The sequence below is a fragment of the Notechis scutatus genome, chromosome 3 (assembly GCF_049901735.1).
Source record: "Notechis scutatus isolate UNSWTSFEM ecotype Mainland chromosome 3, rNotScu1.2, whole genome shotgun sequence".
Lineage (NCBI taxonomy): Eukaryota > Metazoa > Chordata > Lepidosauria > Squamata > Elapidae > Notechis > Notechis scutatus.
Window position 1 is genome coordinate 87,186,918 of NC_142011.1, and position 20,487 is coordinate 87,207,404.

The following is a 20,487-nucleotide window of genomic DNA, read 5'->3' on the forward strand; positions in this document are numbered from 1 at the left end:
TTTTTGGCTAAGGGTATCAAAGGTTTTCTTGAGGTCAACAAAGTTGACTGGGGCAGCAAGCCAGTTCCAGACGATTTAGAACTCTTGCAAAACCTCCCCCCCCCTGCAATAGAGAACAGAGACATTCCTTAGTGGTTGTCACATACTTTTTGATTACTCTTTCTATTTTTGAGCTGTATGATGGATCTATCTGTAAGTTCTTGAAGGATGGATCCTTGTTTCCAGAAAGATGGGAATAACACAGTGAGTTTCTCTAGTCAATTTATTTCCTGTTTCACCATATTGTGCTTTCCCCAAGTACATTCTTCTTATTCTCCACTGTAATTGTGGCTTTGCCACTTCAGATTTCCTTTTACTGCAGGTCAACTTGGGGTCCCAAAGGCTTTAATCTACACTGTTCAAAAAAATAAAGGGAACACTTAAACAACACAATGTAACTCCAAGTCAATCACACTTCTGTGAAATCAAACTGTCCACTTAGGTAGCAACACTGATTGACAATCAATTTCACATGCTGTTTGTGCAATGGAATAGACAACAGGTGGAAAGCATAGGCAGTTAGCAAGACATCCCCAATAAAGGAGTAGTTCTGCAGGTGGTGACCACAGACCACTTCTCAGTTCCTATGCTTTCTGGCTGATGGTTTGGTCACTTTTGAATGCTGGCGGTGCTTTCACTCTAGTGGTAGCATGAGACGGAGTCTACAACCCACACAAGTGGTTCAGGTAGTGCAGCTCATCCAGAATGGCACATCAATGCGAGCTGTGGCAAGAAGGTTTTTGCTGTGTCTGTCAGCATAGTGTCCAGAGCATGGAGGCGCTACCAGGAGACAGGCCAGTACATCAGGAGACATGGAGGACACCGTAGGAGGGCAACAACCCAGCATCAGGACCGCTACCTCTGCCTTTGTGCTAGGAGGGACAGGAGGAGCACTGCCAGAGCCCTGCAAAATGACCTCCAGTGGGCCACAAATGTGCATGTGACTGCTCAAACGGTCAGCAACAGACTCCATGAGGGTGGTATGAGGGCCCGACATCCATAGGTGGGGGTTGTGCTTACAGCCCAACACCGTGCAGGACGTTTGGCATTTGCCAGAGAACACCAAGATTGGCAAATTTGCCACTGGCGTCCTGTGCTCTTCACAGATGAAAGCAGGTTCACACTAAGCACATGTGACAGACGTGACAGGGTCTGAAGATGCCGTGGAGAACGTTCTGCTGCTGCAACATCCTCCAGCATGACCGGTTTGGCAGTGGGTCAGTAATGGTGTGGGGTGGCATTTCTTTAGGGGGCCGCACAGCCCTCCATGTGCTCGCCAGAGGTAGCCTGACTGCCATTAGGTACCGAGATGAGATCCTCAGACCCCTTGTGAGACCATATGCTGGTGCGGTTGGCCCTGGGTTCCTCCTAATGCACGACAATGCTAGACCTCATGTGGCTGGAGTGTGTCAGCGGTTCCTGCAAGACGAAGGCATTGATGCTATGGACTGGCCCACCCATTCCCCAGACCTGAATCCAATTGAGCACATCTGGGACATCATGTCTCGCTCCATCCACCAACTCCACATTGCACCACAGACTGTCCAGGAGTTGGGGCATGCTTTAGTCCAGGTGTGGGAGAAGATCCCTCAGAAGACCATCTGCCACCTCATCAGGAGTATGCCCAGGTGTTGTAGGGAGGCCATACAGGCACGTGGAGGCCACACACACTACTGAGCCTCATTTTGACTTGTTTAAGGACATTACATCACAGTTGGATCAGCCTGTAGTGTTATTTTCCACTTTAATTTTGAGTGTTACTCCAAATCCAGACCTCCATGGGTTGCTAAATTTTATTTCCATTGATAATTTTTGTGTGATTTTGTTGTCAGCACATTCAACTATGTAATGAACAAAGTATTTCATAAGAATATCTCATTCATTCAGATCTAGGATGTCTTATTTTTGTGTTCCCTTTATATTTTTGAGCAGTGTAGTTTAATGCTATTGCCATTGAAGTGATCATTCATTTACAGCTTCTTCTTAAAGCACTGCAGCCAACATAAATGCAGAGTTGCTTTAGCTGGACTATTCATACCTTGAATGACCCTGCTGGGATTAAATAGTTTTTGCATAAACACATGCTCATCCCTCCAAGGAACACCCATCTACCAGCACAGTAGTAGTTGAGGAGATAGATTTCATGCAGCATCTTTTAATGGTCATATACTTTATCCAAATACAGTACTTCAGAGCATCTCTCTTTTATGTTTAACAATCTCCATGCCCCACATGATAAACTGTCTTCATTCTTTATTTATAGACTGTCTAAATGATAGAAATGAAAAGTACTACACTTCAAAATAAAGTGCCATGGTTAAGCACACTTTCTTTTCAGGAATGCTTCTTAGCCTACAAATTTACTCTAAAAACAGTCTTGGAGAACAAAAATGATAGAGAGCTGAGGTTTAAGTCTCTGTTTAAAAGTACAGGTAGCAGAAATTATCCAACAAGATAATGGATGATGGTCAGCGGGAATCTCCTTGTTCTGGTACTTAGTGATTTGCCAATTCCACGATGGTAACCATGCTGTGTGGGTTGTGTGCTCTCCAAAGTTAAAGCATGTCCTAAAAATTGTGGACTCTTGGCTTAGTATGATTTGCAAACCCAACCATTCTACTTAAAAAACAGGGGTTACATCACTTTTTTTTTTTAGTTTGGCCTTTCAAGTTAAGAGTTTTATAAATGAAAAGAATCCAAAACAAACAGGATGGTGAGGTCTAAAATTATTCCAACTGAACACATTACAATAGTGAAATCATAGTAAAAGTCCGTCTTTATAACTACATTTGTGAAGAATTAAATACATTGCTATCAAAAGACCTCTTCTTCCTTCTCCATCTCTCTGGCATCCAGGTAAAGAAGACCAATACTTCTGATCTAATATTTTCAGATGTGATAGAAGCAAAATAGTAAGCACTGCACTCTTCTGAGTTCTAGGTTCTGAGTCTAGCTGTGCCTTCCTTGATTAAACAGGAAAGTGAAGTAAGAGAAAGCAGAACCAATGATCTTCAGCCCTTTCCCTGCAACAATTCAATTCACTCATTGTCTCTCCTTGAAATATCATCCCACACCTTTTTTCCATGTTTCACAGTCACGTTTCAGAAGAATCCAAAATAACAATAAGAACATTTCCTAAACTGTTTTACAATAAAGGCCCAGCCAATCACAAAAACAAATTCAAATAAAGTTAGCATTCCACATAAACACATGGAAACTCAAATAAACATAGAATTCCATGTAAAAACATAACCATCCACACACCTACACCCACATACTGCACACCAAAACTAGATAAGGAGACATTTTCGGCCTTGAGCTTTTTCCCCCCTAAAGGCTGTATATAAATTCTATTCACATACAGGACATTTTATGGCAACTGACCAACAGACCATTATCAGAACTTTTTAAAAACATTTTTGACAAACAAAATCCAATAGACTACATTTATCTGAATTATATGCATCTACATCTAAGAGATGTAACAGTAGTCAGTTATGGGATAGATTTCTGTCTGTCAGAAGGACAGAAACCCTGCTAAAACGACAAAAAGAAATAGCAATCTTATTTATAAACCCATAATTCCTGTGGTCCAGGGAAAGAACAGCTTAAATATAGAGGGGTTTACATCAGGGGTGAAATTCAACCACCTCAAGAGAGGTGGTAGGGACAATTTGAATTGGTTGGCCCTGCCCACACCCACCCGCCTTCTTCCTTTTAGAGACTGAGTCCCACCAAGCCACGCCCACAGAGCCGTTAGGGGAAATTTTTGAATTTCACCTGATTCACATGTATTGTGTATGCTTAGTTTATATACAAATATTGTACAAGTTGAAAAAAAATAGCTAACCAACTATTGATCCAGTTAAGAAACTTTTAAAAAGATTCCTTTCTATAGCATGTGTTAAAAATTAGTCACCATTTCAGGATTCTTAAAACAAAGTTTCTGGCACGTTGTTTTTCCATAATGTTGCTATAAAATTCTGAACAGCAAGTAATTCCTTCCTGCTTTCTTTGATGTTTCTCTCTTCCTTGGCAGAAGTGCTAAGCAAACCCCCTCCCAGCCATTAACAACTGCCAGTTCTCCCTCCAACTACCCTGAGGCTCCAATGATCCAAATGTACAGCTTTCAATATGTTTTCATACTAACGTTTGTCAGTTATCCATAAGAAAAAGTTATATTCTACTCAAATGTACTGTCTTTCTCCAAGCAACATCCCAAACAGCATCTTCATTTACAATACAGCCTTTGTTAAATATATCCCATTGGCTTTAGTTTATAATATGAATTTGAAAGGATATTTGCTCCACAAGATAGATGTAGAGAGATAGAGATAGAGAGATGAGAGATACAGTAGAGATAGATAGATAGATAGATAGATAGATAGATAGATAGATAGATAGATAGATAGACAGACAGACAGACAGACAGACAGACAGACAGACAGACAGATAGATAGATAGATAGATAGATAGACAGACAGACAGACATAATGGATGGTCAGACACATGTATTGATGGATGCGTTGTTAAAAAAAGAATGAAGCACTTTATAACCAAGCACAAATAATATCTCACATGTTGAATTACAATAACTTATGCTAGTTTAAAGGAGCAATCCTAAACATACTTGCTAGGTTCTTGCTCCTTTTGAGTCAAAACACTGTATTTAGGATGAGAACGAGCAACCATTCTTTTAATCTTCGACAGCTTTTCCCATCAGGTGCCCTCCAGTTAGGTGCTACACCACAACACCCATCGTTCCCAGCCCACTTGGCCAGGCAAGCCACCCAGGGTAGGACTAACAGCCTACTACCCCGAGCCGCGTTTAGGAAGGGCGGTGTTGTAACACACCCATCCTTCAGCGAGTGATTTAACCTGGCGCATCATGAACGAGCAAGCTGCGATTGGTAAATTAGCGCGGGCCGTAAACGGATTTATTTCACGCGGGCTTATAATGAACGGGGCGAAACGAGTGGCCGGTCGTTTGGAGGCTTTTCTCAGGACTCCAAAAACTGGACACGCGGCAAGCGGAGGGAGACTTTGCCTGCCCTCCGGGTGCTCCTCCCGCGGCCGGGAGAGGAATGGCTCTCGTTGGGCTTCTCGGAGAAGGGGAGCCAAGACTGCTCTCCGGGCCGGGGCGGGACTAGAAGTTTCGGAGGCCGTCTAAGCCGCAGCGGCCGCCGTCAGCCAGCTTGGCCCCACGTCCCTCCCTCTCCAGGCCGGCCCGCCCTCGCGCGCTCGCTCGCTCGCGCCCCACTGGCAGCCCTGAGCATCCAGTCGAGCGCAGACAGGAGGAGAGCTGCAGCCGCGTCCCCACCTCGGGCACCGACACCGACCCGGCGCCGTTGCCATGACCCACTTTAACAAGGGCCCCTCTTACGGACTCTCCGCCGAGGTGAAGAATAAGGTAAAGCACCGCCGAGGTGGGAAAAGGGTCAAAGCCCGCCAGCTCCGCGGCTGGCTTTCTCTCCCGCTTTGTTTGCGCCTCAGAGGGGAAGACGTGGGATGGAGGCAAGGCGCGGGAAGAGTTGAGCGAAGGAGGGAGGGCCGCAGCGGCGCCTCTCTGCGCGCTCCGTTTGTGGGGGGGGTGTGTGGAGGAAAGAAATGGAGTCCGGCTCCTGCGCCCACCCCTCTTTTCCCCACATAGTTTCAGGTTTGGAAACCCTACTCCTGTTCGCAGCGCCTTTGATGTTCCCCGCCTCTTCCATGACTGCCCCCCCCCATTGTTTGGTTTAAGTGGGGTGGCGGGGGGCTGCGCAAAGAAAGGGTGGCTGCTTCAGAGGAAGGTGTTTCTCACACGTCTCTAACCTGGTCCATAAAAAAGAAATTTTGCTGCTTCAATTTGGGGAGGGGGGAGGATATCGTCACCAGGGTCTCTTATCCCGTGGGCTTGGAACCTCGGTGAGAAATGCCCCTCGCCTCTTACTCGGTTTATATGAGGAAACATCCACGCAGACGCTGAGGTACGCGGCCCGGAGTCATAGCCAATGCAGAGAAAAAAACCACAACCAAACCAAACCAAACCTTGGCCTTTCTGGGGCTTCCACTCCAGGACAGATAAATAAAGAAATAATGGCACCCCCTTTGCCTCGTTCTCTCTCCCCCCCCGCCTTTTTTTTTCCGCCACAGAAAAAAAACACCCTGCCGGTCTTTCTCGTTTGCGGGACGTTCTCCCTGCGGGGCTTACTCATAAGCTAGGACCAGGCGCACCTTTCTTGTAAAAGATTCAGGATAGCGCCCCCCCTCCCCCCCCGCTTCGCCTTTCCCGGTCCCTTTTTAATGGAATGCGTAGCACGCTCCTCGTCCTCTTCCTCCTAAGAAAATTACGCTTGCCACTACGCTACTCCTGGCGTCCCCTGGGTCGCCAGCCCCTCCCCTCCTTTACTCGGCCTTCTCTTCCGACCCTCCCTACCCCGCCCGCTTTTCTTTCCGAGCTTGGGTGGTGAGGGGAGTGGGGGGAAATACAGAGAAGCGGTTAGGGTCTTCCCTCCCCGAGAGGTTTCTGTTGGCTTGAGCGGCGTTCCTCTATTGCGGGTCGCTTTTCCTCGTCACTTCTGCGTGGGGTTGGAGGAGACCTGTTCGTCGCTTGCCGGGTCGACCTGAGCTGAGGGAGAGGTGGTGGTGGTGGCGGGAGAGGCAGGGAGTCCTGCTTGCTTCCCTTTAAACTTTTTCTTCTTGGCCTCTGCGCTGCCTTCCCTCCTCTCGGAGTGGAAAAGTACTTTCCCAGAAAGGGAAGGCGGGAAGAGGGGGGGGGGAAAGGGCCTTTCTTGCTCTCCTCTCCTCCTTTCTTTCCAACTACTGTTACACGCTGCAGATGCCGAGGGTGAATAGACCAGTCCGGCGAACCGCTGAAGGACAAGCTCCGGCTGCTGGGGAAAGAACAGAGAGAAAGAGAGAGACAAAGGCAGCGGGACGCTTGCTTGCCCGGTGGCCTTTTTTATTTTTTTATTTTTATTTTTTTTGCACTGTTGAGACGGACTTGACAAACGGGGGCGGGGAGGGGACGGGTTGGGGAAGACCCCCCCACCCCGGTTTGAAGGACCGGCTCTCCTCCTGCTTGCCTGTGGGACCCACCCAAGGTCGGGAGATGGCGGCAGCCGTGGGGGGAAGCGGGAGGTGCTCCCAGCCTACGTGGCTCCGATCTAGCGCTAGCGAGCGCCAGGCGAGGGATGGTGCGTTGGGGGAAAAGACGGATGCGCCGCCTTGCCTTTCTCGTTCCCCCTTCTCTGTATTTCGGTGCTGCAAGCAGGCTTTGGCTCCAGGGGGGAAAAAAACAACAAAAAAAAACAACCCTTCCTGACGGCCGAGGAAAATGATCCAACAGCACGATGGAAAGAACAAGCTCCCAAAGCCCACAATAGTGATTTTAAAAGCACTGAAACAGTTGTATTGAGGGCAGGCTGGTTTCTACTTTTGAACCGTTGCGGTCTTAAGATTGCTAGATTAAAATGCCAATGAAGTAGGGTGGTTGTTGTAAACTAGTAGAGGAGATCTGCAGAAAACAGCAGGACACTGAACCAGCCTGCATTCCCCTCACCCCCCCCCCCCCACTCCAGCACTGTAATTCATTTAAATCCTTCCATCATATCCTTCTAGTTTAAAAAACAACCAACCCTTGCACTTCTATTTGATATGTTGCCTAATTTATATTCATTTCCTGTCTTAGGCAATCATATTTTCCCAGATTACAGTGATGTAGTGATTCAGGAATTGGAGCCTGTTCTCAGGGTTTTAAAAGGAACCCTTCCGTCCTAAATAGAACATAGAGGAAAAGGTAATGAAACTTGGCAGATCTACCAGCTCTGTCATGTTAATTTGCTGAACCTCTTTGGTCTGCCAAACAGAGGAGAAGTGTCACCTACTCTCCCCTCCCCTCCCAATACTCCCAGCTCAAAAAACCCCAGCACATTCCAATTGCATTACATCATAGGGTATTGGGGAGAGACCAGCCAATCCATGTGGGTGTTGTGCACAGAATATTCATTGTCTCCATACTGCTGCTCTGAAGTCCAAAGTGGTGGGGAGGGATGGAGGGGGGGGGGAGATACACACAAAGGAAGCTTCTGCGGCTTGGGCTTGAGTTTCTCTTAAGTCTCCTGGGAAATGAAGTATAGTGAGGAATTCCCACTCTTCCTCCAGAAAGAAGTGCAGTGGTGGTACCTAATTCCTATGTTGTAACATACTCCTGTCATAACAGCAAGGATTGCATAGAACAGTATTGAGTTTAACCAAAGTTTTTTTAACGTTAAAAAATGCAAGTCTTTGGAGATAGAGCAGAAAACTCAAAAAATGCTTATTTTATGGTTTTCCAATACTGCTTGATCCATTTTGTTTAAATCTTGGATCACCCAAATCTTGTGCATGTTTACTTGTAATTAAATCCCAGCTATTTCAATGGGGCTTCCTCCAAAATAAGTATAATACTCCTTCCTAACTAAACTTCCCCATGTTGTTCTTTAAATAGTTACCTGTCTTATGACCAACTGTTTTTTGTTCTTGGCCTTTTTCTTTCTGGGCTACCTGTTGGAACAAATATCACTTCTGCTATTGCTAACTTTTAAGGTGATTAATTATGCCTCTTAAGTTTTTAACATTGCAAATAAAATGGGTTTGTTTTCAATGATTAGGAATGTAGTCTAATAAGCCCTTAATTGAAAAATAATGTATTCGTTGGCATGAACTGAAAAAGGAAAGATGTGTACTCAAAACACTTCTAAAGGTTAATTCACTTCTGAGAATAGAATGAATGCTCTTCATTATTATATGCAGGAGATACCCAATACATAAAACCTTTTAGAAAATGATACATGTAATATTATATTTCTCCTTTAAACCTCGGCATAGAAATTCAAAGCAGCTACTACAAGAAATATAAAACACAAGTAGATCAAAATAGGCCAATCCAATAAGATCTTTCTCTCCTGTAGACAGATGGACAGATAGCAAAGTTAGGACAACTGCTCAGAAAGAAGTAGATAAAGCTTTCTCTTGTTTTAATGATAAAAGAGCTAGAAAGGCTTTCTTATGGTCTAGATGCTTTACTACTCAATTACATACCCTGTTTTCTTCAATAGAATTTGTAAGATTAAATGAGATTAGCAACGCATCACTAAATTTAAATATAATTTTTAATGTATGTTTATATTTAATAATTATAAAATATTGAGATAAGAGAGCAGTATGTGATAATGAATGCTCTTTTCCCTGATTGAAAGTAGAAAACAACTTTTAATCAGCAAATCCCAATATTTTTACTAGTATATAAACCCTAACTGAAGTCTTCTCATAACTGAAGAATAGTTTGCTGTGTGATCTAAAGAGTTGCAATGTTAAGAAATTGAATTTAACTAATTGTGCTATTCTGACAATATTTGTTGCACTAACTTAGCAAAGTTGTTAGATACTTTGTAAAAAAAAAACTTTCCATAATTTTTGGTTTTGAATAAGATTCTTGATAGAGTAAGAACTATGTATCCATTCAGGAACACTTTAAAAGTGCTTCTTACATTTAAACTATGTTTTTTCATATTTTAAGATTGTAGACCACTCCTCTTTAGTAGATCTCTTCATTTCAATGGAGTTTATTCTAAGCGGAATTTTTGAATCCCAGAGCAAATGGATTTAGTTAGAAATAGATTTGTTACATGTCAGTAGAATTTAGAATCAGGTGTGCAAGAAACTATAGTTTTAGTGGAATTTATCCTTTTAAATTGTTAATGCCTATGCCTATGATACTGATCTTATTCAAGAGTTGTCCTTCTATGGTTAGTTTCTAATAACATGCAATAGTGTTATAGTCATGGGAAAGGACCATCAAGTTATTATGGAGTGATGACTATATTCTTTTGAACTACTTTTATGATGTCTAAGTAGACAAAATTCCTGCCTTTATCCATTTGTAAAGGCTCCTTCAATAGGATAAATGTATATGCTAAAGCAACAGTATGTATAAATCAAATAATAATTTGGAAAAAAAAATCTAATTTAGACCTTAAGCCAATGTAGATTGCGGTGTGCAGAAATTATTAATTTCAGTAACATTAGCCAGATCCCCTCTGTTAAACAGTTGCATGAATTGCTGTGATATGTAGTGTTGCAGAATGGTTTGGCTAGGCCTGGTTAACAATGGTTTACTGTGGCTCTAGGAACACTTGACTAATCTCTCTCTCACATACACACTCACACAAACACATACACACAAATGATGATAGTAGATTACAAAACAGAAAGGGTTTCACAAACCTTTTCCAAACATCTTCTAACTTCAGTAAGGATGTACACTTGAAGTACGGTTGTGGTAATATAATGTTAGGCCATAAAAGGACAAGGTGAATCCAGAAAAGAGTTTTATACAAAGTAGGTTGGAGTTTTTTAAGATAAACTTATTAACTGTGATGAGTATTTAAAATATTTCCAGGATCTTCTCCAATAAAATCAGTTTGTCAAAGCTATTCTTCCCTAGAAAAATTGCCAGCGGTTCTTTTTTTTTTTTTTGGTGAGGTGAGGTGGAATGAATCCCAGTTGTGCTTCCTGTTGTATGGAGCAGCCTTCCTCCAGCAATTAGATAAAGACTTTGACTGTCTTCCAGAAAACATTGAAAACAGAGTTTTTTCACAATAGGATGACGCCATCTCTGTGTTTTTTTGTTGATGAAGCTCTATTATATTTATTTTGATTTGAACTCTTAATAAAGTTATGTTGCTATTTCCTGCGGGTATTTTTATTTACTTGATGTATGTATGTAATTATTGTTAATTATCCGGAGTCCAAGGAAATTGTGGCAGCTTGCAAAGTTGATAAAGTAGTAATTTTCTGATATAACATGAAATGTTGAATATATGTGCAGGTCAATAAAATACGCAGTTCATTTAATAATTGTAATATTAAATTAGAAATCTTATAATGTTGTCTAAGTAACTCAGGATTATTCTAAAGAAAAACCTTTCTAAATAATTGGGATATTAGGGAAAGTATTTGCTAACAACTTATGAAGGCTCTCTAACGTTCTTCAGTTGAATCCATATATTTAAATACTTTGTTGATTGGTGTCATATAAAATACTTGGATTGGATGATTATGTAGTTTTCTCTTTTTTTTTATATGTCATAGTTGGAGCCTCCTGCTTGATGATCATAATAAGACCAAATGTCAAAAATAATTGTAGAACTAAAAGGGATTTAAAGTCTAATGGTCTATTTCAACTGTATTATAATGTACAATGAATGGAGAGCATCTCATAAATAAATGGAGTGAGAGGTTGATACCAGGAAACATTCCACAGTATTTGCTTGATTGAATAACAAAGGAGTGTCTTCCAAAATTATTTAACAGGGCTCTAGAAGGACCACGTAGCTTGCTTGTGGTTAGATGATTAACCAGAATAAGCTGAGTTAAGAATATATCAGTTTAGGAAGTAGCCTGTCCTAAATTGTTTCCAATTTAGGTGTAGTTTACTAAAACCAGACTTCCAGCAATCCTTCGTTTGAAACATTAACTCCGAGACTGACATTAGGAAGGTGAATCCAGAAAATTGAATTTTACTTGCAGATTTTTTAAAAAGAGTTTTTCAACCTAAAAAAAAGAATCTCATCAGGATTGTATACTGTACTTCTTCTTTGTATTTTAACTGAGAAAATAGCCAAGCCCAGGCACGAATAGGCCACCAGATCTTTTTTCATTCTCCTCCAACACATACATTTTGCCAAGCAGCCAGCTCTTCAAAATTTTTGTAAAGTTATTTTGGTATTGAGATACTGATCTGGACTTTAATTTTTTTCAATTTGTCTTTTCTATATGGCTCTGTAACGTAACGAGTTCCAAGTCTATACAGGTAGGCCATTTTCAGAGAGAAGGAGCAAAAAGTGTATTATGATAGCTACCATCTGCTTATTTTTCTCATTTAGGAAACAGAATAGCAATAGCATTAACACTTAGACTTATATATCACCCCATAGTGCTTTACAGCACTCTCTGGTTGGCTCAGCATATTTCCCCCAACAATGTGGGTCCTCATTTTACTGACCTTGGAAAGTTGGAAGGCTGAGTCAATTTTTAGCTGGTCAAGATCAAACTCCTGGCTGTGGGCAGAGTTAGCCTACAATACTGCATTCTAACCACTGTGCCACCAGAATATCCCATATTCCCACCTGGATGTTGTTCTGATTTATGAGAGGAGAATCTTGCAGTGTCCAAACCAGACCATGACCCCTTTTTTCCCCCCCGACATGGAAAAAAATGAAAGAAAAAAAAATGAAAGAAATAATACAGTACTTGTTTAATAATTATTTATTTTCTTCCAGCCAATTGGTTGCCTTTTTATGATTGCCTTTCTGTGCCTGATACTAGGACTGGAAGTACTGTAGCATCCACTGTAGAGTACAGATCCTATCAGAACATGTCTAGATAAATTTTCCAGGTTTACATCTGAAGTTAATTCTGAGTAAGACATAAGAAATTGACTGTAATGGGTGGTTGACTCCAACTGGGAGACTCATAAGATTCAAGTCACCAGTCAGTCATGAAATTCACTGAATGGCTTTGGGCTAGGATAAGATGATAAAATTAGAGTGGGAATATTAAGTGTGTTGCTTTTAATTCCTAAGGAAAGGCAGGACACAACAAATAAATTAGCTCATTAGAAAGCCCAGATTATATCCTTCTTGGATATGCCTCAAGAATTGCAATTACATTAGCTGTCCTCTGGTTAGAAGTGCTCTTAACAGTATTATTAAACTGCTGTCTTGTCACAGATAAGCTCCACCACATTTTGGACACTCATGTGTAAAGGGGATAAATAACTATTCTTGTACTTTAAAATGAGCATTTAAAGCTTAGTAGTAATAACCTTTTGTAGTTTTAAGCTTCATATTCATATACTGGAAAGATCTTTGCTCAGACTAGAGTTCTAAAGGTATTTTGGTTTCTTCCCACTCAAAACAAGAAAACAGAATAACAGAATTGGAAGGGCCCTTCAAGGTCTTCTAGTTCAAGGGTCTCCAACCTTGGCAACTTGAAGACTTGTGGACTTCTCTTCCTTCCTTCACTTCAACTCTGGGAGGTGAAGTCCACAAGTCTTCAAGTTGCCAAGGTTGGAGACCCTTGTTCTAGTTCAACCTCCTGTTCAACAAAACAGAATAGAAAATGGACTTCCAAGACCCCAATTAGATTCTGAAACAGTTTCACAAATTTGTGTCCCCAAAAGAAGTTGCTTCTGGAAGATGGAGTAGTGAATGAGGACCAGTATTCACTTGTATTAGACAAAAATCTATATATATTTCAAACTCAAGGAGAAAGAATGCAAAAGCGACACTATGAGGGGTGACCATAGGCAGTCATGATGATTATTCTTAGTAATTCTCCCCCCCGCCCAGTGGATTTTAAGTACAGTAGCTGTCTATTCAAAAGTTCAATGTGAGGATATGATCTGAATAAAAAATCATGGTATATATTTCACTATTGAAGAAGGAAATGGGGAAAGGAATGGGTGCTAGCTTGATTTCACTTGTTTACCTCAGATTTATTTATGGCATACCAGTGTCAGGGAAATCTACAAATGCTAGACACTATGCAGTCCATACAGCAGATAACAGATATCAGATAATCAGAGTTGGAAGGGACCTTGTAGGTCATCTAGTAGTCCAATCCCCTGCCCAAGCGGGAGACCCTACACCATTTCTGACAAATGGCAGTCCAATCTCTTCTTGAGGGTCTCAAATGATGGTGCTCCCACAACTTCCGAGGGCAAGCTGTTCCATTGGTTGATTGTTTTCATAAATTGCTAGTTCATTCTGTTCTGCGCTTAGTGCCTATCCTTGGTGCACTGCAGGGGGGCAAGCTAGCTTACACCAGTTGACTAGTGGTGCTTGGTTGCTGGCTCTTCCGGGTTCCTCCACTTGTCTCTCCTTGCCTCGTGTTCAGCCAAGTCCAGTGCTGGCTTCTGCTCTCCACACACATGAACACAGCTAGGTTTTTCCCAGCAAAATGGAACCCATATATCTATTCACAACATTGCATGCTTTCGAACTGCTGGATGGGCAGGAGCTGGGGAGCAAGGACCTTCTTGGGGAGCTGGGCTCAAACTGCCGGTGTGCAAATCATTTCTGGCCAGTTATAAGCCTCTGCGCCAATGCATCCCCAAGGACTACAGAAAGTAGCCATCTCTTCCCTCAAGAGGTACTTTGTAGATTCTGAAAAGCACAGAATGAAAAGCAACATGTTCCCATTATCCCTTGGATTGATATATGATTAGGGGATTACAGGGGCTCTGTGCTTAAAGTATAGTTTACAGGTCTGATTGATGTGGGTGGGGGAGAAAGGGGTGGTCCTTGTTTGCAAAACCCTATAATAAGTGAAGCTTCTGTTAGAGCAACCACCTAGCGAATCTTAATTCAGTTCTCTGCATTTTCTATAAAGTAGCTGCTTTTACACTATGTTCTCTTAAGCCACTGAAAGCCATCAAGCTTCAAACTAAGAGTGTTAAGGTAGACTTCAACTTGCAATAGAAATTGAGCCCAGAATTGCTGTCCATAGTCATAACTTATGGTCATAAGTTGAGGCATCATGTCACTAGAACCATTTTTTTTAAACATTTTTTGCAGCGGTTAACCAAATGCATTTTTCCAATGGGAATCCCCACCCCAGAAATTGGAAGCAAATCCTTCAAACTGGCCAAAAAACATTTGCAAATTGTGGTCATGTGACTGTGAGACACTGCAAATGACCATAAAGATGAGCCAGTTGCCAAGTGCCCAAAATGCAGTCATGTGACCACATGGAGAGAGCAGTGTTTCTAACTTCGAAAATGGGTTAAAAGTAGCTCTGGAGAGATATGTTGTAACTTTGAATAGTTGTTAAGCAAAGAGTCATAAATTGAGGATTATCATTCCAAAACCAGCAGTTACTTTGTTTTGGATAGGAGACACCAACAGAGAACATGCTTGTTTTGTAATCAAGCCTGTGTAGACAGCTACACTGATTCCCAGCGTTCGTTCTGACATAAAACAGAGAGGTGGATTTTTAAATCTCTAAACATTTGGACTTGATTTATGTATAACATATTCTAAAAGAAAGAAACTGTCAATAAGAGCTAAAAAAAACGGAATGCATTCTGTCAACATGAGTGGCAACTCATCACAGGCTCAGTTAAATTATTGGTTTTACTTCTATTTGGTGACAGTGACTAGCACATTGATTAATGTGGCCATGCAGCTGGCTCAGTGGATTACAAATTATGCATACCTGAGATATAAGTATACGCTTATTTTATACAACAGCAATTGTAATTTGTAGTTATCAAGATAATTGTGTGATTGCCTACATGCAGCCGTGTTCCTAAGTGCATTTGCTGTGCATCTGCATATTAAAGTAATCACATTTAACTTTACATAGGTCCACTCTGTAGTAGGTTTTTTTTTCTGTGTTGTGGAAGAGAGACACAACTTACTGTATATACTCGAGTATAAGCCTAGTTTTTCAGCCCATTTTTGTGCTGAAAAATCCCCCTCGGCTTATACTCGAGTCAGATTCCCCTCTGAAAAAAATGGTGTGGAGTCGTGGCCTCCGGCGGCAGCGACTCCCAACAGCCTCAGCCGGGAAGGGAAAGGCAAAAGCGCTTTGCCTTTCCCTTCCCGAGGCGGCGGACTGGGGCCGCGCCGGCGTAGTGACTCCTGACTCAGGGGGCCTCCGAGGGAGGGGAAGAGAGTGACTCCTGCCTCCCGCTGTCATCATCATCTTCTTCTTTTGGGTTAGTGAATCAATTAAACCTTTCATGATAGTGAGATCGCTTCCCAAATTAATTATTTTTATTTTTGAAATTTACCAGTAGCTGCTGCATTTCCCACGGCTTATACCGAGTCAATAAGTTTTCCCAGTTTTTTTGTGTAAAATTAGGTGCCTCGGCTTATATTCGGGTCGACTTATACTCGAGTATATACGGTACTTGATATGCATGTTTCTGAATTACAGGAGGATTATCCCTCTTGAATTTGATTTTTTTGAGTAGCAGTTCTCTATCTGTTTATGCTACCCGTTTATTCTGGTTTCCCAAAAGATACCCAAAAAGGAATATGTCTAAAGTATTGCCAGTTTTCATACTTTCAGTGCAGCTGCAATATAGAAATTTCAAAAGAACAATCTCAAAATTAATAGAATGTACTAAATGGTTTTTTTAAAAAAGCATATCTCAAAATGTTAATTCCAAAGTCATGATGTTGCTTGACTACAGGAGCTGAAACACACTGTACTATTACACTAAAATTATTTTTTTAATTTTAATAATAATGAAATTTACTAATTTTAATAATTTAAAAATATTTATTAATTTGTGTAAATTATAAAATTATTCTGCCTTGCCCCAGTAGTTCATTTATGTTCTTTATATTGCAACACTATATTCAGGTCTATATCTGTTTTATTCCTATTAAGTGAGCCAAAACATCATGGCCATCTTCTCCTATGTCCCCCAATATACTTCCTCATCCAGTCCAATGAAGTGAGGTTTGTGTGTGTGTGTGTGTGTGTTGTTAAACTCAAAAATAAGGGTGAGAAGATCCAGTGTTGTATAGTGTTTAAGGTACTGGGCCAGGATTAAGGAGGCACAGGATTAGCTCTCCCTCTCAGCCATAGACTTTTGGAGCTATTCTTAGTCAAGCATATTTCATAAGGTTGCTGTTGTAAAAATAAAGTCAGAAGTTATGGGTGCTTTATCACTGGAGGTTTTTAAGAAGAGACTGGACAGCCAGTTGTCTGAAATGGTATAGGATCTCCTGCTTGAGCAGCTGATTGGATTAGAACAGTGGCCCCCAACCTTTTTGTGCCACCCGCACCGGCATCACAAAATGATCTGCGGGCGGTACGGCATCAGCACGCATGACAAGGCAGGCGAGCGGCGACCGGCCAGCCAGCCGTCCCCGCTTCTCCCCGCCACCTTCAACTCCTCCTTTGTACCTTTGTCGATGGGCTTTGCTTCGGGACGGTTTCGGGACCGGTCGCTCGGCTTGCCTTGCCTTGCCTTAGGTGCTGAAAGAATCCTCGCGCCTTAGTTTCGCTCAAGAAGCCCCCTTCGATGAAACTAAGGCGCGAGGATTCCTTCAGGACTCCAAACACCGCTTTCCAACCGAAAAGCTCACCCAGAAGCACTTTCTCATCAAACAAGATGGCGGTGCCCAGCAAACCGGCGGCCCGGTAGGAAATGTTCCACGGACCGGTACTGGTCCGCGCCCGGTGGTTGGGACCCCAGGATTAGAAGACCTTCAAGATCTCTTCCAGCTCTATTCCTATTCCTTGTTCTGTTCTACTCTGTTCTCCTCTCTCTCTCCTCTCCTCTCTATTCTCTCTACCCTCTATTCTACTTTAAACAAAAAGAGATCTCCTATATAAAAGACATTGTGATATAATTCTAAAAATAATCATAGTTGTTAGAATTATTTAATAAAACATAACAAGAGTTGGAAGAATTCAACTACTTGTCTGTTTTCATGATATCTCAATTAATTATAATAAAGCTATCCCACTAGATGTTTTTCAGTTGATTCCTATGAACAACATAATTATTCGAATTTTGTGTCATTTATCCAAGTTTGTGTTTCTTATTTACCATTTTTCTTTGATACAATTTTATTTATTTTGGATACTGATAGCATTAATAAGTCTTATGTGGAGTTTTCATTAACATTCTTGTTGTCATTCGAGTTCTGATTAAGAAATGAGCTTGAGAAACACAGTACTTAATTCTAACTTTTCAGAGAAGCCTCAACCATAAAGATAGATGAACCTCAATTTCAGTTTAACTTTTCAAATTCTTAACAAATGCATCTTTAGATATAAAATTACTTTTTTTTTTGTCTGACTAGTCTACCAATATATTGGTGTAGTACTTTTTATTTTGTCAAACTTGAGACTGAAAATATTACCCCCCTTTAAAAGTCACTTTAAATGCAAGCTGCTTTATTGATTTGGTTCATTAAAGAAGTACGATCTTTTTCTCAGACTTATTTAAAAGCTTGAAAGTGACCTACTATAATGAGTAGCAGGGAAATGCTATGTTTATAAAAGAAAGTCTAAAGAAATACTTCCAAATCATTTTCAAAGAGTGCCCATTGCCCAGCCTTATTGCCTGCAACATTTTAATAATAATAATTTCAGGTTTGAATTTCTTCTTTTCTATTGCTACATATTGATGTATTTTGGAAAAGGAGTGATTATTGTCTAGTATAGGGATGGCAAACCTATGACATGTATGTCACTGGTGACACTCTAGGACTCAGTAATCCTCTGGAAAGCCATACGAGAGAAGGCCCTGCTCTTCTGCAGCCTTTGAACACCCCCCCCAAAAAACATGCGAGAATGGGACTTACTTTCCTGTTCTTTTTTTGGAGACTATAAAGCCACAGATGCTTCAGAGCATTTTCTGAAGTTTCCAGGCCTCATGCAACCAAGAACTGTCTCGGGTACGTTATTTACAGTTATTAAGTCTTTATTTATTAAATAATAAATTTCAACAATTTATGACTCTATTGTCAATTGTTTCTCTCTCTCTCTCTCTCTCTCTCTCCCTCTCTCCTCCCTCCCTCCTCTCCCTCTCCCTCTCCCTCCCTCTCTCCCTCCCTCCCTCTCCCTCTTCCAGGGAGTTGATTGGACAAAAATGGATAAATGGAAAACTGATTGATGGGGAAGATGAGAGGTGATTTTGGTCAACACCAAATCAAAGAGATTAGATGGTCTAATTTCTAATTGTTTTAACTTAGTTGAATGTATAAAGATTTTACATTTTGTTAATGAATTGGTTAAATTGAATGGTCAGGGTATTTCAGTAATTTTCAAAGTCAACATCTGTAGTTAGTACTTGAAGATAACGAGAATAATTTTGTTTTTCAGTGTTCCATTTGACAAAATCATGTTTGTTGCAGATATAATCAATAGCAGCCTCAATTCTGATTAAAAGTTAACTTTATAAGAAATTGTCATATTTGCATTTTAAGAGGAGAAGGAAGGAACTGAATTCAGACTTGTAGCCCATATGTTCAATTTTTAATTAAATAATGATTGTGTGCATATTCTTTAAGGTCGGTGTGATTGATTATGTCACAATAATCATTTTTTGGAGCCAAAATGACACATTGTCTGGTGTGCTGAATGGAGAATCCGAGGCATGGGTTAACTCCTCTTCTTCTGCTCGGAGACTGAGTCAATCAGGTCTTTGGCCACGCCTCACTTGCCTGAGCATGCCCAGTTTTGACTCAGTTTTCGATCAGAGGGAACGCACGGAACGTTGCTGGTGAAACTTAAAAGGAACTTATCTAGGATTTGAACTCGGCTGATTGTGCAGACTATTTCTTGGATTCTGATTCTTCGAACAGTAAGAACCCATTTTCATTTTAAAAGCATAGATTTTTACTGTACCTTCTTTGACTACTTGTATCTTGTATCGTCTTCCCAAAAATTTCAGTGCTATTAAGTGTTACATCTTATTGATGGGCGATATGGGAGAACCTATGTTTTAAACTTTATAAGAAGTTGCTGTTGAGTGTATCTCCTCCACTTATTTTTAACAATTATTCTGGAATGCAGTATTAGAGATGAGATTTGAGATAGAGATCTCACCTCAAATGTTTTCCATATTGGGTGGGCACACACACATACACACAGATATTCCATCCAGTTGCTTGGCACTTTTACAAGAGAAGATCATTGTTCACATGATGTTCCTTTTTCACGCAAAAATTAAGAGAAGTGGTCATTCTGTTACCAGTTACATGGCATAGCTCATATGTTTTCAGCAGGATTATTTTGACCCTAGCTCTTTTGGGTGTCTTTCCAGTTGTCATTTGAGGACAATTGACTCAAAATTGTATGAGAAAAAATAAAGGGAAAAGTCTGAAATATCATAGTTTAGTATTCTGAAATATAATATGGAGAGTGGTTTTTCCTTCAATATTTTCAGGCTGTGGTTGATATTTAGATATGGAAGCATTTGTCTAGCAAGAAAGCAGAGTCCAGCTAAGGCTGGGAAACTCAAACTTGAAGAAAATAATAAAAAGCAGTTTTATTTTTTCTTAGGCACTTTTAAAAGAGGAAAGAGTAGGTCTATTTTTCTTTTAGATTTGAGTCGTGTTGTGTTGCTGACTACACCAGCCCTGGAGATTTGCACTACTTTATATACTCCTTATTGGATTTTGTGGCTGGATTGAATCTGAAACAGAACAGTTTCTATTAACATACAGTTTCACTGAAATATTTAAAAAATCTCACTGAATTCAATTCTTTTGCAAATATCATCAGATACCAATTGGCTTAAACTTTTTTTTTTTTACAAAGTCTGGAATGGTATGGCTGGCAGCTTTTAGGTGAACTAAATGGGCAGGATTAATAATAATGTATTAAATTTATAAGCCACCTGACTTCCATCAATCCTGGGTGGGTTAAAATTGTTAAAAATTTAAAAAACAA

General features: G+C 40.8%; 1 protein-coding gene across 2 annotated transcripts in view; it reads left to right on the forward strand.

The window, feature by feature from the left end:
* The first annotated feature begins 5,317 nt into the window (after nucleotides 1-5,317).
* CNN3 (calponin 3) overlaps nucleotides 5,318-20,487 on the forward strand; it is a 40,163-nt gene continuing 24,993 nt past the window's right edge. Inside the window, exon 1 of one of the 2 annotated variants that reach the window (XM_026671848.2) lies at nucleotides 5,318-5,449. In XM_026671848.2, the coding sequence (XP_026527633.1) occupies nucleotides 5,393-5,449 (57 nt within the window). In that variant the 5' untranslated portion in view covers nucleotides 5,318-5,392. Of the gene's footprint in view, nucleotides 5,450-6,823; nucleotides 6,970-20,487 lie in introns of those variants that run through there. The other variant, XM_087960646.1, reaches the window with a different exon arrangement.